General features: G+C 53.8%; 1 protein-coding gene across 1 annotated transcript in view; it reads right to left on the reverse strand.

Annotated features, from left to right (window-relative positions):
- Window positions 1-13,150, reverse strand: part of CACNA2D4 (calcium voltage-gated channel auxiliary subunit alpha2delta 4) — a 65,196-nt gene extending 52,046 nt beyond the window's left edge. The window contains exons 1-12 of the mRNA XM_070453256.1: window positions 12,786-13,150; window positions 10,989-11,070; window positions 9,607-9,723; window positions 7,870-7,929; window positions 7,027-7,189; window positions 6,706-6,837; window positions 3,190-3,250; window positions 2,425-2,575; window positions 1,604-1,678; window positions 1,250-1,339; window positions 1,060-1,173; window positions 634-712 (exon numbers count right to left, since the gene is read on the reverse strand). Coding sequence (XP_070309357.1) covers window positions 634-712; window positions 1,060-1,173; window positions 1,250-1,339; window positions 1,604-1,678; window positions 2,425-2,575; window positions 3,190-3,250; window positions 6,706-6,837; window positions 7,027-7,189; window positions 7,870-7,929; window positions 9,607-9,723; window positions 10,989-11,070; window positions 12,786-12,940 — 1,279 coding nt within the window. The 5' untranslated portion in view covers window positions 12,941-13,150. The remainder of the gene's footprint in view (window positions 1-633; window positions 713-1,059; window positions 1,174-1,249; window positions 1,340-1,603; window positions 1,679-2,424; window positions 2,576-3,189; window positions 3,251-6,705; window positions 6,838-7,026; window positions 7,190-7,869; window positions 7,930-9,606; window positions 9,724-10,988; window positions 11,071-12,785) is intronic.
- Window positions 13,151-16,041: the final 2,891 nt, after the last annotated feature.

Consider the following 16,041-nt stretch of genomic DNA (forward strand, 5'->3'; position numbering starts at 1 on the left):
TCAGTTCAGATTGTCCCCTCACTGATGGCTCACATGTGTGTCTCCCTGCCCCACCTCCCCGTCCTCCGGACAGAATCAGGGCCATCCCAGCCATCCTGACCACATCCATCCGCCAGACCACAGCAGGTGCTCGGACATCCTGCTGGAGTCAAGGGGCCTGAGTCAGCACTATGAAGCCTGGGTATTGGGTTCCGGCCCAGAGATGCGGGCTGCTACACACAAAGCCTTATTCTAAAGAAAGCGATGGCCTGTGCTCTGAGTCTAGAGCAGAACCAAGCCCACGGGCTTCATCTGCAGCAGCAGGAATGGAGGTCAGACACCAGACAGCACTGACAATGAAATGTTGGCCCCCTTGTCTTCCTGGTTTTCCGTGTGGCAGTTTGGGTAAAACCTCATTTGAAGAGATGGGTCTCCCTTCTGCAGACCCGAGGTCACCACCTCTGGGTGTGTCTCGGGGGTGTGTGTGTCGTGGGGTGAGAGCCCCACAGGGAGCAATCGATACCCGCCTTGATTGTCCGAGGAGGAAGGGGGTGTATGCAGTCACCTCCACTTTGAGTTTTGCACTGGAGCCTTGGCTCAGCATCTGTGCTCAGGTGAGGCCCCTGACACTCTGGCTCATGTAGTATCACCCACCTTTGTTGTTGCAGGCGATCCACTTCAAGCGGTCAGCAAAACTCACTTCCCTCCCAATCAGGTAGGTGAAGACCCGGACCTGGTGGATGAGACCCGGTAGGCTTGAGTCCTGGCCGCTAGGGGCCTGGCTGCATCTGGGTCTAGGTTTGGGCTTTGGACTGTGCACTTTCAGCGCTTCTAATCGGGAAGGGTCCAGGGCCTGGGCTTGTGGCAGGCGGGATGCCTGCCTGGGGTGGGGGTCTGCCTGGTGAGGCTCACAGCCTGCAATTTTCCATCCCCACCATATTCTGTGCCCTTGAGTGCGGCTCTGCAGTCACCCTGATGTTGGACTGTCACCCTGGGTTGCATGGGCCGAGCCTGCAGACACAGCAGGAGGAGGCACTCCCCCGGTCCCCCCCTTCCACGACACCACTCTCCAAGAGGAACCTTGCGGTCTGGCCAGTTGTACTTCTCCAGCACCGGCTCATAGTCTTCCACGGCCCCGTCGGTGATCAGCATGATGGCCTGGTTGCACAGGCTTCCTTGCCCAGCCTCTTGGAACTGTGGGGAGATGTGGTTGTGACTCCCCTGCTCCTCTGCCCCATCCCTTCCCAGTGCTCCCCAACCCACAACAGACCTGCTGCAGGATCTGGAAGGCTTCACGGAGGGCTCGGTCCACGACCCCCACACCTTTGACCATCAACTCGTCCACCAGCTGTTTGAAGTGCTGTTGGAGATAAGAAGTTAGAGGAGGATCAGTGGTCACTGACACTGGGAACCTTCACTGTTGGCGGTACTTTCAGAGGCTGTGCAGAGCTACTTGCCAGGAAGAGCATGACTGCAGGACCCATCCCCTAATTTCACAGCTGGACACCCGCAGCAGAGGTTTCTCAGATGCCCCCGGGAGAAGCTGAGAGGCCGTGAGTGGCCGGGGGCAAGACCACCCCCTATCCCTGGAAGGAGAAGCCGGACGGGTTCCAGGTATACCCACCTCTCGGTTGTCCCGATCTGCCTGGACCAAGATCCCCTTAAAACAAGGCTCGATGTAGTGGATGTAGTCGTTATACTGCAGAGGGTGGAGGGCGGAGGCCAAAGGTCAGAGGGCAGAATACACAAGGTCAGTCTGGCAAGTCAGGGCCCAGTGACTTGCTCACAACTCACGGAGAGTCAGGGACGGGCTCGGGGACCCTAAGCTTTTGGCAGTTTCTCTGAGCAGAGGGAAGGAAGTACAGGGAACAGCCTGACCTTGACTCTGAACATTCTCCCCCGAGTCCTAGCCTGGGCATCTTCTGGGGAGGCCGGCTAGGTGCCATCCAGCCCTGGAGCTCACAGAGTCCAGGAGTCACCCAACTCTTCTCTCCATTTCTGTCTGTCTGTCCCTCCACTTCATCGCTTTCTGGGGCAGGTGGAGTGGCCCTCAGGAGAATCAGGATGGGGGACTGCTGGTCCTTCCCTCCTGACGTGTCTGGATTCAGGGACGAAGGAAGTGGGAGCTGGGGGTCTCCCACCCTGCAGAAAGGAGGGTCTTCCCAGGGTGACACCACCAAGGGCACAGGGGTAGGGCCAAGTTAGAGATCTACTTAGAACTCCTTCATCTAGATTGGACCCCAGACTTGTCTGAGAGCCCAAGGAGAGCTACTGCCTCAGAGAAATGGACATACACACTTCCCACATGATCTCAGAAACTGTGGACCCCTGGGAGTCCATCCTAGGTGGGGGCCCCCAGCTACGGGGGATGAAGCGTCGAGTGCCCATAAGTACAGGTCATTCTAGTGCAGGTGGAGGTACTTCCCGAATGGGAGGCATGTTTACCGCAATGATATTCACGAAGTCGTTCTCCCCCAGCGTGTCCAGGATGGTGGAGACCGTGTGCTTGGCGATGGTCATCCGCAGCCCCTTCATGCTGCCGCTTGTGTCCACCACGATCACGATGTCCTTCGGGGAGGTGGCAGCTTGTATGTACCTTTAGTAGAGAGGGAGGGACAGGTCAGAGGTGGGATAGCCAGAGTCAGAACCACCATCAGCCAGGTCTCCCTTGTTTCCATTCAGACTCTGGCTCAGAGTTCAAGTCAACGCCCAGGCTTGCTCGTGTCGGGAACCACCCAGCTGTTTGGCAGCCATTGTGGAGGGAACGGTTGGGATCGTGCCCACTGAGCAAGCTTGTCAGGTGGGGGTGGTCAAGTCTTGGTAGTGACCCTTGTCCTCTTTGGTTCCGGCCAGCCTGGGTCCCAGGGGGATCTGACAGTGGGAAGGGAGGGAGCCGGACCCCCCAGACCTGGTTATAGATCTGCCAGAGGAAGGGTGTGGGGGGAGAGGGGATCTGGCCTAGGGTGAGTGTGCTGTCAGCTCAGGGCCCTGGAAGAAGGTGTCGGGCGGCAGGACAGGTGTGGTCAGTCCTGGGGCAGAGCAGCTGTAGGGTGATGCAGACAGACACTCTTCTTCTCTTATTCTGGGTTAGTTCTGCACACAAGGGGCCCCAGGGTGGGTGCAGGACAGGCAGTGGGGGGAGAGCTAGGCAAAACCCGGAGGCTGCACAGAAATGTCAGCCCCAGAGGCCAGGCCCCCGGGGTCGCTTACCAGCCACGGTTCCGGCAGTCGAAGGTGATGACACCGTTCTCATCCGGCGTCCACTTGATGCCTGGGGAAAAGAAGGCCTCACTCAGCGAGGCTGCCCCAGAGTCCCGGACTGGGTGCTGACCCCGGGATGGCCAGGATCCCTGGGGCAGGGCCAGCTGGGGATGTGGGCAGTGTGTGTGGGACCAGTCATCACACCCTGTAAACTGAGGGGGCAGCAAGGCGGCAGGCAGCTGATGGATGGACACTCACCCCCAACTGCACAGATTCAGAGCTGGGTTCACTTCACAGGTAGGACCCCCCAAACTCCTGAACTCCCAGCACCCCGAGAGACACGGGTGAGGCCTGACACATGTTCCTAAGTGGTGTCCCCATAGATGAAAACCTCTGACTGCAAGCACGTGGACCTCGGACTAGTTGAAACCAGATTTTCTTTTTCATTTCCCTCCCTTTTTTCCCTTTTTCTTTCCCCCTTTTTCCTTTCTTTTATATATATATATATATATATATAAACATATATATATATATATTTTTTCACACTGTACAACCCCCTTCAGGGCTCACAGCCCACAGGTACAGAGGCTGGGCCAATGTTGCAGGCTGCAGTTGACTCCATGAGCGCATCAGAAGGAAACTAGACTGGTGATGCTCAAAACCTCCCTTGGATGCCAACCAATCTGAGAACTGAGCAGGAGATGAGTGGGCTCCCGAGGCCCCTCCCCCATGTGGCCCTTCACCCCCTTCCCTGAACATCCTCGGGGAGCTGGAACCCCTTCCTGCCTTCGCCCTGGTGCACACAGTCCCTCTTCAATAAAGAGCTCTGCTCGCCTACACGTCTTGAGGGGGAGATGTTCATTTCTATGGCCTTGCTTTCTTAGAATCTGGAAAGGCTTGGGAGCACACACCAGATATTTGTATCAGATAACAGTAAAGGCATCTAATTTGGGGAAATTAAGAAGTCAGGGTGGGGGCAGAGATGTAAGCAGGAGAGTTCTCAGGTGCCTTTTTGACTGTGAGGAGGGTAAAATATGATTTAATTGTAAAATCTTGTGTTACACGTGCCTGATAAATCCCTGTTACACATGAAGGACTAATGACTAAACAGAAACAGAGGAATAAGTTCATAAGTGATAGGGAAGAAAAAGAGAATCAGAGGGGGAGAATTTATGAAAAAAAGGTAAATCATTTAAAAAGAAAGAAAGAAGCAAAAAGGAAACATAAAAATAGAAGGAGAAGAAATCTAAAAAATAAGATTATAGCATGTCCAAATGTATCAATAAAATACATGAAAATGTGCTTAACTTGCCAAATAGTAAAAGAGATTGTCAGTTTGAATAAAAATTAAAAAGCTATATGCTATTTTCAACAGATATGGCTAAAACAAAGTGACATAGAAGATTGGAAGTAAAAGGATGGAAAATATATCGATATCAAGCATATACCAACCAAGAGCACACTAATATCTCTATGAATATCAGATGAAATAGACTTAAATAGTGTGTTGTAAAGGTTAATGAGGAGCAAGCAGACATAAAATCAGTAAAGGCATGGAAAATTTAAATAATACGATTGACAAGCTTCATCTAATGATGTGAGCAGAATTTCTATCCAACAATTAAAGCCCCCATTTTCTGCTCAAGCACATGTAGAATATTTACAAAAGTTGATGACATATTAAGCTATTAAACTAGCTCCCAACTAATTTTATACAATCAGCACCAATATACACCATGTTTTCTGGCTACAAATAACTGAAATAGAAATTTTTAATAAAAAGATAAAGATAAAATCCCCATATATTTGGAAATTACAAAGCACACTGTTAAATTGCTAAAAGTTCAAAGAAGAACTCACAGGGGAATCCAAAAATATTTAGAAGCAAACAACATTAAAACACTACCCTGACACCAAGAAGCACAAAGACTTTTGTGGGTCAAAAGTCACAGTGAATAGAGTGCAAAGGGAATCCATGGAATGCAAGGAAATAGCCAGACTGTAAAGAGAACTCAGTGACAACAAGAGCAAACAATCCAGGACAAAAATGGGCAAGCTTTGTGTCTGCACACAAGTTGACGGCTCTGGGAGCCCTGATGCAGCAGGAATTCCTCCCTGGGGAAGGCCTGAGGGACATGAGAGCTGCCTTCAAGCCTTTGAAGGGCTGTTGCATGGAAGAGGGATGAACTTGCCCACTGAGGCTCCAGAGGACAGAAAAGAACCAATGACTTGTTGTGGATTTGGGTAGTGAGACAGGAGTGTCCCCTGGCTTAGACGGTAAAGAATCCGCCTGCAATGCAGGAGGCTCGAGTTTGATCCCTGGGTTGGGAAGATCCCCTGGAGAAGGGAATGACAGCCCACTCCAGTATTCTTGCCTGGAGAATCCCATGGACAGAGGAGTCTGGCAGGCTACGGTCCAGGGATTGCAAAGAATTGGACATGACTGAGCAACTAACAATTTCACGCACGTTTTTCACAGGAGGGTCCACCCTGGGGAACCTGTGAGCTCTGAGGTTGTTTTGTACTCCTCCTAAGAGAAACCCTGGGGGACATGGAACCATCCTTAGGACCCCCCAGGACAAGCTGGGGCTGGGGACCTGGACCCTTGGCTGCAGTGCTTACACCCGGACAAACATCTCCTTGAGCAATAAAATACAAAGAAACTATAGACTAAAAATAACTGCACGTGTGTGCAGTTGAGGCAAATTATGGACAATAGATATAAAAACACCAAAAACACAATTGCCACTTTGAAGAACTGGGAGCAAAAGCAGGGCACTGCGCATGTCCCCTGCACTCAACACCACCAAGGTGTGGGCAGACCACATAGGCACCCCTCCAGCCCAACCCTGGGCCACACCCCTACCCTCACCCTGATAAAAGGAACCAGCTCATCCCCCACGGGAGCCAGCAAGGGAAACTGGGTTTTGTCCTTGTTCCTCACTGCTGCAGCAGGGGCCCCAACTTTACAGCCTTGCCTGAATTTCTTGTCTGTCTTCTAGTCAATTACTGTTGATTAAGGGGGTAACACTTGTCTCAGAAAAGAGGGCCATGATAAGGCTTTCTGGAGAGGGGGCTAAAATAAGAGTGGGTGTGAGCTGTGGAGGTGAATCCTTTCATATGAGAAGTAAAAGAAGGCAGAGCTCTTGGAGACCTTGTAGATGGGCTTCTGTTTTCTGTTTGGTCAGTAGTCCAGGGAGATTCCCCCGCTGTTTGCTGGGCTGGCAACTAGCCAGTTCAACCTCATTCCCGCTGTTGAACATGGACTTTGCCCCATTTCTCCAGCGAGGATGCAGCCTACTGAAGGTCAGAACCCTATGGCCCTCCTTCCCACCTCCCACATGCTTCTTGCAGGACCAGAGTCTGGGTGGGCATTGATTGGCTATTTACCGAGGGGTCCAATGGCATCATTGGTTCATTCCTTCATCAGTTATCACTTGAAAGTGTGCTTATTGGGTTGCAGTGTCGCCTTGTTCCCAGAGACAGAGCCTGGAGGACTATGGAGATGCCTCCCTGAGTCCTCACCTGGGTAGATGCGAAAGAACCCCGTGGAGCTGCCGAAGTACTGCCAGGTCAGTGTCGGGTCTCTCTGGAAGTTCTCCACGAAGACAGCGTTCAGAGCTTCGGACATGTAGATTCCATTCAAGATATCTGGGTCTAAAGGGTGAGGTTGTGGGGGGAATGCAGGGGAGATGAGATCAGTCTTCACCTGCTGAATATATGTGCACACACACACGCACACACTTGAAAGCACATTGCCTGCAGTGAGGTCATCCACACCCGCGCTCACTCTCCCCTGACCCAGGGGCCCCATTTGCTCCCCGGGGGGGAATGTCTGGCGGGCACCTTTGTTGTAGACGTTGGTGGGCAGCTGCACGCTGCTCAGGGTCGTGTTCACCAGCAGGTCGCTGAAGTGCGCGTTGGCCTCTAGGAGGAACTCGGCCCCCAGCTCCACGTATGCCCCGCTTGAGTCCTTCTCGTTGAGGAGGACGGAGTTGTAATAGTCGAACTAGGGTGACCGAGAGGGACGGGGGAGAGAGAGGGCCAGGCGTGGTGGGCGTCAGCATGAGCCGAGGATTCCAGCCATCACTGATTTGGGGCAAGTTCCAAACAGTTGGGACCAATGGTTGATTCTTCGGGTTTTGAAGTAAATTGTCTGGATTATGGCTTCAGTCCCCACTTTGTTTGGTGTGTGGACACAGCCAGCATTGGGACAGACAGGCAGACACAAATTCAGGGGAGGTGGGCAAATGGAGGCACCCTCACCAGCACCCTGAGCTCTGATGGGAGTGGGAAGGCTCCTGGGACCCAGAACGGGGTCCCTGCACCGGGGCTTCCCTCTGAAGAGACAGCCTGCAGCCTGGCCCTGGACTGGGCCGCAATTGGCTCCTCAAGGACTCTGAGCGGTTTAGAACCAGCCCTCAGGTTCATTCACACCAGTGCGGTTCAGAACCAACTCTCAGGTTCACACATACCTGTGCAGTTCAGAACGAACCCTCACATTCATTCATACCTGTGCGGTTCAGAACCAACCTCTCAGGTTCACACACACCTGCATGCATTGAAAGACAATGCTGGGCCTCTTCCCCCCACCCCCGCCCTATGTCCCGTCCTCAGGGGACCCGGGTCAAAGGGCTTCGGAATATTAGTGGTCGTACCTCCCAGGGCTGTGGGGGCAGGAGGACTCACCACCAGGGACTCGTTGAATTCGTGGTTCAGGTCGGCCTCCTCGGCAGCCTCCACCAGATTCTGCGGCGGGGACACGAAGGGGAGAGTGAGTGGGGAAAGGAGGCCAGTGGCCGTGTAAGGTCCACTCCCAGGGGTCCACCCACGAGAACCTGGGACAGACACTCAGACCAGCGCCTGCACACGAACATGCACAACAGCGCTAGTCACAGTGGCCAAAAGGCAGACAGGTCACAGGACAGGAAGCCAGTCTGCAAGGCGACACACAGGGTCCTTTCAACTACACAGTGTTCAGGGGAGGGTCCGACACGGGGAATGTTCCAGGGAAGGTCGGACACAGAAGCCTGGGGAAACAGCGCAAAGGTCAGCCGTGGCCAGGGGCAAGCAGGACTTTTCAAGGCAGTGAAACTACCCTGTAATCTATGGCAGGGGGTACGTGTCATTACACATTCATCCAAACCCTTGTGATGCACACCAAGAGTGAACCCTCAAGCAGACTATGGCCTTCAGGTGACAATGGCGTGTCAGTGTTAGTTCATTGGGTGTACAAATGTACATCTGGTGGGAGTGTTGGTAGCTGGGAAGGCTGTGTTTGTGAGAGCAGGGGGAGTAAATAGGAACTCTGAGCTTTCTTCACAATTTTGCTGTCAACCTAAAACGGCTTTAAAAATTCAAGTCATTGGGACTTCCCTGGGGGTTGCCGTTAAGACTGTTCTTCTACTGCAAGGGATTTGGGGTTGATCTCTGGTTGGGGAACTAAGATCCCACATGCTTCATGGAGCAGCCAAAAAAAAAAAAATATATATATATATATATAAAAGAAAGAGGAGTTCCCTGGTGATCCAGTGGTAAAGACTCCAAGCTTCCAGTGGAGGGGCCGTGGGTTTGATCCCTGGTATGGAACTAGATCTCACATGCTGCAACTAAGACCCAGTGCAGCCAAATAAATAAGCAAATAACTTAAAAAAAAAAGATAAAGGAAAGAAAAGGCTCAGTAAATAGAAGTAGAGACACAGCAGGGTATTTATTACCAGGAAGATGGGATTTTACATCATCTTCGACCCTCTGGGTCTCTGTTTATCCTGTGAACTAGGCAGAGCAATCCTTGCTGCCCTGCACCCAATCCCTGTGGCTGAGGGCAAGATGAAGAAGTTCCACGGGGCAAAGGTTATATAGTGCTGCTCTGTGGGAGATTCCCCACGGGCACCCTCATGGACGGTCTGTGGCTGTGACCATGGAGGGAAGGGGGAGGAGGGGAGGAAGGGAGGAGGGAAGCAGGGGAGAGGGGATGAGGGGGGAAGGGGAGGAGGGGATAAGGGGGAGGTGGGGAGGAGTATATATGGGGGAGGAGGGGAGGAAGGGAGGAGGATAGGAGGAAGATGGGAGGAGAGGGAGGGGGTTCACTTCACCAGCAGTCACCCCGCAGCCCTCCCACCCACCATTCACTCAGTGGTGACTCCTGGGTCCTCACTCTGCACCCCATCCCACCACTGAACCTGAGATCATGATGCAGGTCCTTCTTGACACCATGGGCTGACCCTCCAGCCCCGGACGCTGTTCCCTAAGGCAGGGCACCCACTCCAGCCCGCCCCTCTCTCCCCTTGCCCCCAACCCCACCTTCTCTTTACAAGGGTCTGGTGGCTCACAGAGCTACGGGGCAGAAGGTGATGTGGGTGGGAGGGCCCAGGGCGGGTGTTCAGTGTCTGGGGTGGGCGGACCCCCAGCCCCCAGGCTGAGCACCTGGACGGCCTCCACTTTCCTGCGGAGCATGGTCTCCATGTCCTCTGAGAACTTCCTCACTAGCTCCAAGCCGTCCACCTCCTTGATCTTCAGACTGGACTCCACGTCCTTGTATTTCTGTTCAGGAGATACATGGAGATGTACACCTGTTTTCTGGGACTCAGAAGTCCACCTGGATGGCAGCCTCTGCCCTCCCACTGAATATTCACACTGGGGCCAGGATGGCCCTGTCTCCTCCAAAACCTCCCCTGCAGATGACAAGTGACTTCTCTTATCAGACGTCCTTTGTTTCACATCCGTCAGAGGGAGAGGCTGAGGCCCAGAGAGGTTGTGAAACTCAGCTGAGGTCACACAGCTGCTCAGGGGCTGGACCTCCACATGATGCCTCCAGGGATGGCTCTCAGGGGCTGCAAGGCCTGAGATCTTCGGTGCCCCCTCACATCCTGTGAGCTGCAGGGCTGGGCACGGCCTGACCCTCGGCCAGTGAGCCTGGGCACTAAGAGGGCCGCTGAGTCGCTGTCTAGGCCCTGGGAAGCCACCTGGGCACAAGTTACTTAACTCCCCAAACTGCAAGTCCGCGGCTTTCACCCCAGACAGCCACGGCTCCAGCTCCTTCATGCGTCAGAGGAAGGAGAAAATCGGAGGAAACTTGCTTGGCTGAGGGGCTGGTGTGGTGGTCAGGAGAGTAAGGGGAGTCGAGGGGAGCTGGCATTGCTACCTGCCCGGGGTCAGAACAGCTGGAGGGGACAGGCATGGCCTTAAAAGCCACAGGCTCCTTTCAGCAGCACTTAGGAAATAATCTGAAGCTGCAGAGGGGATAAGATGGGGAACATGGACACTCGGCCATGGACAGTAGGACAGCAGCACCCTCCTTTGTGATGGTCTGGAAGTCGCGATGCCAGGGGGACTGGAGCTTGAGGGGTCTAGTGAGAAGCCAGTGGGTCGTCTTTAATAGACAGAGCAGTGAACTACTCATGGGGGTGGTGGCCAGCTCCTACCCAGGGGCCCTGCAGCCAGGACACCGTGGCAAGCAGGTTGGAGCACCGAGTGGGCGGCTCTCCACTGGCCCCTCCCCGCTCCCCAGTGTGGGGCCTGCATCTGGCCCACCCACTCGCTCTCCCGTTGGTCCCTCACCCCCACAACCTCTTGCTCCCTGATCCCATCTCAGCTTTGGCTTCCCGGCCCCTGAGCTGACATCCCACCAACTTGCTCTGTGTCTCAGGCAAATCATTCCCCTCTCTGGGCCTTCACCATCTGAAATGGGGATTAGACTAGACGGTCCCCAGGGCCCCTCATAAGCATGGACATCCTGCTTGCCCACCAGGACAGGGTTCCTGGCTGACTGCCTGGCTGACTGCCTGGCTGCCCTGGGTGGCACTGACCTTCTGTAGCAGGAGGGAGCCCGAGTACTTGGTGACTGTGTCATACAGGTCCCGGCCAAAGGTGTCTGCCCACAGCTTCACTCTGCCGGACAGAAGGAGTACATGTGTACATGCACGCATGCACACACACATGCATGCACACATGCATGCACACCCGTGCACGTACACAGGAAGACACAAGGATACACACATGTGCACACACATGTACACGCATGCACACAGATGCACACATGCGCGTGTACACATGCACACACACTCATTCACACACCCTTGCACACATGTGCACATATGCACACACACATGCATACACGCACACACATGTACACACAGGGAGACACAAAGATTCACTCATGCACACACGTACACACATACACACGGAGACACAAAGATGCACACCCATGTGCACACATGTACACACGCATGCACACAGAGAGACAGATGCACACAGATGCATGTACACAGGAAGCCTGTGTCTACACGCAGAGACACCTACTGCTGCACATACACAAACCTGCACAATCATACAGGGACACACGTAACATAGACATACACGTAGACATGGACACATACAGGCACACACACAGTTACACACTGACATACACCCAGGATAACACACCAACAGATACAGTCCACCCCCTGTAAGGCAGGGACCTAGAGGACCCGTCAGGACTCAACAGTTAAACTATGATCAGAACACCTTGGCTAGGACCCCGCTGAGGGGCAGAGCTGACCATCCGGAGCCAAGCCCTAACCCTACACCCTGAGGGCTAGAGAGAAGGGAACAAGGCTGGGGGGTGGGCAGGCTGGCCGGGAGACCCTGAGGACGTGCACAGATGCAGCTCTTCAGCCAGCTGTCCGCCAGCTGCCCCTTGCAGGGTCACTCCGGGGCCACGACTCCTCTTCTAAATGCTTGGTGTGGGGGGTGTGAGGCAGAGAGGCTGAGCCTCTGAGCTGTGTCTGGGAGGTTGGGGCCACAAGCAGGTGACAAAGTAGAGATGGGACCCCCTCCGTGGGGACAGTGAACCTCAAATCTCATACTTGGCTCAGCCCCACACAAACCCCGGGCATCTGTGGGCTGCAGGGCCCCCATCTGTAAGACCAAGGCTGACAGTAGTCTGACTCGTGCTGGGCTCAGGTGTGATGAACAGGTAGCCTCTTCAGTCCAGGGTGCTCTGCACCCATCCTAATCGGAACTATCTTTAAGGGAACCACCAGAACTAATCACTAAAGACCAGACACCCCCAGGGAGTCACACAGTAGTTTATACCTAGTTGTGAATGACTGGAAGCTTCCCTGGAGCTGGTCTTAGTGACAGAATGTAGGACTGGGGCCAGGAGGGAGGCAGACAGTCATAAAAAGGGAATGGAGAACCCTCTTTCGCTCCCCCCTGACTCCTGGCTGCATAAGCTGGTGGTCAGTTTAGGCCTGTTTACCCTCATAATGTCAAGATATGGGTTTCCTAGCAAATCCTTAGGGGGCCCTGATGGTCATTTCCAGCAACTAGGCTCCCACTCCAACTGCTCATCCTGCAATCACCCTGGAAGGAGGCCTTCCCCGCAGGTGCTGGGGGTGCCAGGAGTTGTGGGGGCCTCCATGATCAGGTCTGGGGAAAGGATGAGAGTGGGGCTCCAAATGGCAGAGGTTTGGGGAAGAGAAGAGGTTTATAGAGGCAGTGGACAGGGGGACTGGGTGGCTGAGCCCCAGGGGAGCTGGGGGAGGGGGGCAAGGACTGAGATGGGCCAGGGAGGGGAGGGAGGAAAGGGTCTGTGGTGGCGGGGGGCTGGCCTCGAGGCTTACGTTTCCACAGGGATCCTGACCTGCCCCCGTGTGGGGGACAGGGATGTGCTGGACAGCAGGCACAGGAGGATCGCCGTCTTCCGCAGGGAGGCCCAGGCCGCAGGGGTGGGGCTGGGGTCTGCGTGGATGCTGGGGGGCCCGGGCAGGGTCCCCATGTGGGATGAGGCTGGGGAGCAGCCTCAGACCCTGAGCTCTGTCTGCCCAGACCCCTCGCACGGCCCCACACCTTCTGCTTCCAGGTCTGGACAAGCCTGGGGTTCCCCAGCTTCCAGTGGGGTCCTGGCTGCAGTGTCTATGCGTGAGGAGGGGGCTCCCCTGTCTGTCTTGCAGAGGGGCGGCCCCACCTGAGCAGCAGGCTCCCAGGAGAGGGGCTGACTGGAGAGGCTGGGACAGAATGAGCCGGTTAATCTGCCGGCCTCTTCTCTAATCCCCGCCTGGCAGCAGGAGGGTGGTGACAGGGACCTCAGTGAGATTATCCTGGTTTCAGAAGTGGGGGCCAGCTCACCGCGTGTGAGTCTCAGCCTCCCGCGTCACAGAGGCAGACCAGTCAGTCCCTGGACACAGGAGACGACCCAGCGACCTTGACCCCATGACGAACCTGCTCCTGAAACCTCAGAGTCATCCTGGGGTCCCTGTGAGCACTCCCGTTTGCTGAGGGAGGCGAGGGGACAGGGTGCTTCTGCCTGGGCTCCCATGTCCAGCCTGCTGCCTTCGGACAGGTCACAGGTAATGTCCACAGTCAGTGGCCCCATGTCCCCCACGTCTCACCTGGTTCTAGGCTGGGGACCCATTTTCTGGGAAGCTCCAGCTCCCCCTGCCCACCCCACCCTTTGCACAGATCCAGCCCCTAATGCATGTCCAGCCACTGCTGGTCAAGGCCTACGTCCATCTGCATCTCAGGCCCTCTTGTCTGATTTTCCCCATCCTAGGTGGAACTGGAGGAACTGTGGGCCACAGGGGTGCAGCCGAGAGGAAGCCGAGTGGGGAGACAATGAGTCTGGCTTGTGTAGCCACCTAGACTGTTGTCTCCAGCCATCTCCAGAGACACTCCCCGCCTGCCCTCAGGGAGGCTGCCCCACAGCAGGACCAGCCCCCAGCAGCAGCATCACCACCCCACAGCGCCCCCGGCTGGCAGCATGTGGGAGGGGAGGGAAACAAGACCACAAGCTTGTCTGCAGAAGATTCTACTCACGATGGAACAAAGTGGTCAGTGGAGAACCTGGTTCTCACTAGTCCTGGCGCTCCTGTTAGGAAGCGGTTGACACTGATTGCCCGTAATTATAAACATGACATACGCTGTCTTCTCTTCCGACGGGAATCACACACAGCAGGATTTGATTAAAATTCTGGTGTCTGTGGGTCCAACCTGGCAATGATGCCACGTGAGGCCACATCCACTCCTGCCACCGGTCAGAGTGCTTCTTGGTGCATCTTGTCCTGATCAAACTCACTGGTTCCTGCAAAACGGGGTGTGGGGCTGCCGCAAAAGCAGAGAAATGCCTGGAGAAACACGAGATCCCAAGACAAATTCCGGTGCATCCTTGGTGGGGGGTCAGTGCTGTGTGCCTGGAGCGGCAGTGATTGCTACAGATGCTGGAATTCAGTTCCTGGGAATGCTGGGTTTCAGGTCAATTCTGCATACTTTTCATCACAAATTATAACAAATCTAGAAAAAGTACCACAGAGGGGTATTGGTCAATTAGCAAATAAAAAGACTGTGTGACTTTTCTAGGTTTTGTGGTATTCATCTACTTCTTAAAGTTTGTTATTTGGAGTGACTCTTTCATTTTATTTTTTAATTTAATTTTTTTCAATTAAAAATTATAGTTGATTTATAATGTCTCAGGTGTATAGCAAAGTGATTCAGTTATGCATACACATAGACCACTTTTTTGGATTCTTTTCCATTAATATTATAAGATATTGAATATATTTCTCCGTGTTACACAGGGAAATGGTTTATCTATTTATCTAGGGCCTGGTTTATTTTATATGTAGTAGTGTTTGTTAATCCCAAACTCCTAATTACTCCCTCCCCCAGACTCTGTTATTTTAAATAAATGCTCCCTTTTATGTCTCCCTCTGCACCCGTGTTCTGGGTCTGCTGTGGGTGACCCCCCCACGTGATGGGAGCCATGATCCCCTGGCCCGCCCTGCCTCGTTCTAGCACCTGCTCACTTCGGCCACTGCCTGACTCTGACACTCTAAGCCCTGGAGCCGCTAGGAAGTTCTGTCCATGTCACAGATACAGGGGTGACTTGGTTCCCCAGCCCCTCAGATCTGCTGGGAAGCCCGCAGACTTCTTGCAAAGAAACAGGCTGATGGTAGTGTGGTGGGAAAAGCACTGGGGGCTGCCCCCACAGGCTGTGCAAAGAAACATGCCTTTCCAGCATCTCTAAGACCCAACTCGCTGTGCACACATTGTCCACTATGGCCCGCTCCAGCTATGGGTCCCCTTACTGCACCACTTGTGACTCCCCAGGGCTGCAGGGCTCGGTGGGGAGGGCAGAGGACTTCAGAGTTGAGTCTTTCAGAGGGACCATTTCTTAGCAGGAATAAAATGACCAGAGCAATAGCTAAGGGCATCACCAAACTCAGAGAGACCTCTGACCTTCAGACCTCAGGGCTCAGCCCTCAGCTGTCAGCCAGGAAGGAAGGAACTTACATCTGGCTTTATTCTTACATCCAGCTTTTATTCCCATAAGGGGAAGAGTATTCCAGTCTTTCATCTCAACTTCCCTAAGTTTAACCCTCTTTTCTAGGGGATCTTCCTGGTGTCAGCCCCTCACCATGCCCCGGAGATGTGAGGCACAGATTGGAAGGAAGGGTGGACATGATGCTTGAGATAAATACTTAGAGTCTAACCCGGGACCTTGGTCTCAAAGCCACCGCTCGGCTGAGTGCCGTCATGTCTAAGTGAAGTATTTAGCAGCATAGTATGGATAGAAGAGACATTTATTCTCTCCTGGTGGTGGGAAGAAGGTGGGGAGCAATTTTAGGGAAGGCCTCCATAGTGAAAGGGACGTTTGAATTGGGCTTTAAAGGATGAACAGGAGTTCACCAGTTGGAGACTCTTGAAGGGGTTGTTATACAGAACAGATAGGATAGGAGAAACAGAAGTAGCAAAAGCAGGGAACCATGGGTATATAATGCTGTAAACACTTTTTGGTAAGTAGTGAGACTCTCATTGTTTATTACTGCAAAGTTATACTCAGTGGCTTAAAAAGAAAAGCAATTATCTGTTTTGCTCCTGGGT

Source organism: Odocoileus virginianus, chromosome 23 (genome assembly GCF_023699985.2).
Source record: "Odocoileus virginianus isolate 20LAN1187 ecotype Illinois chromosome 23, Ovbor_1.2, whole genome shotgun sequence".
NCBI classification, from domain to species: Eukaryota; Metazoa; Chordata; class Mammalia; order Artiodactyla; family Cervidae; genus Odocoileus; species Odocoileus virginianus.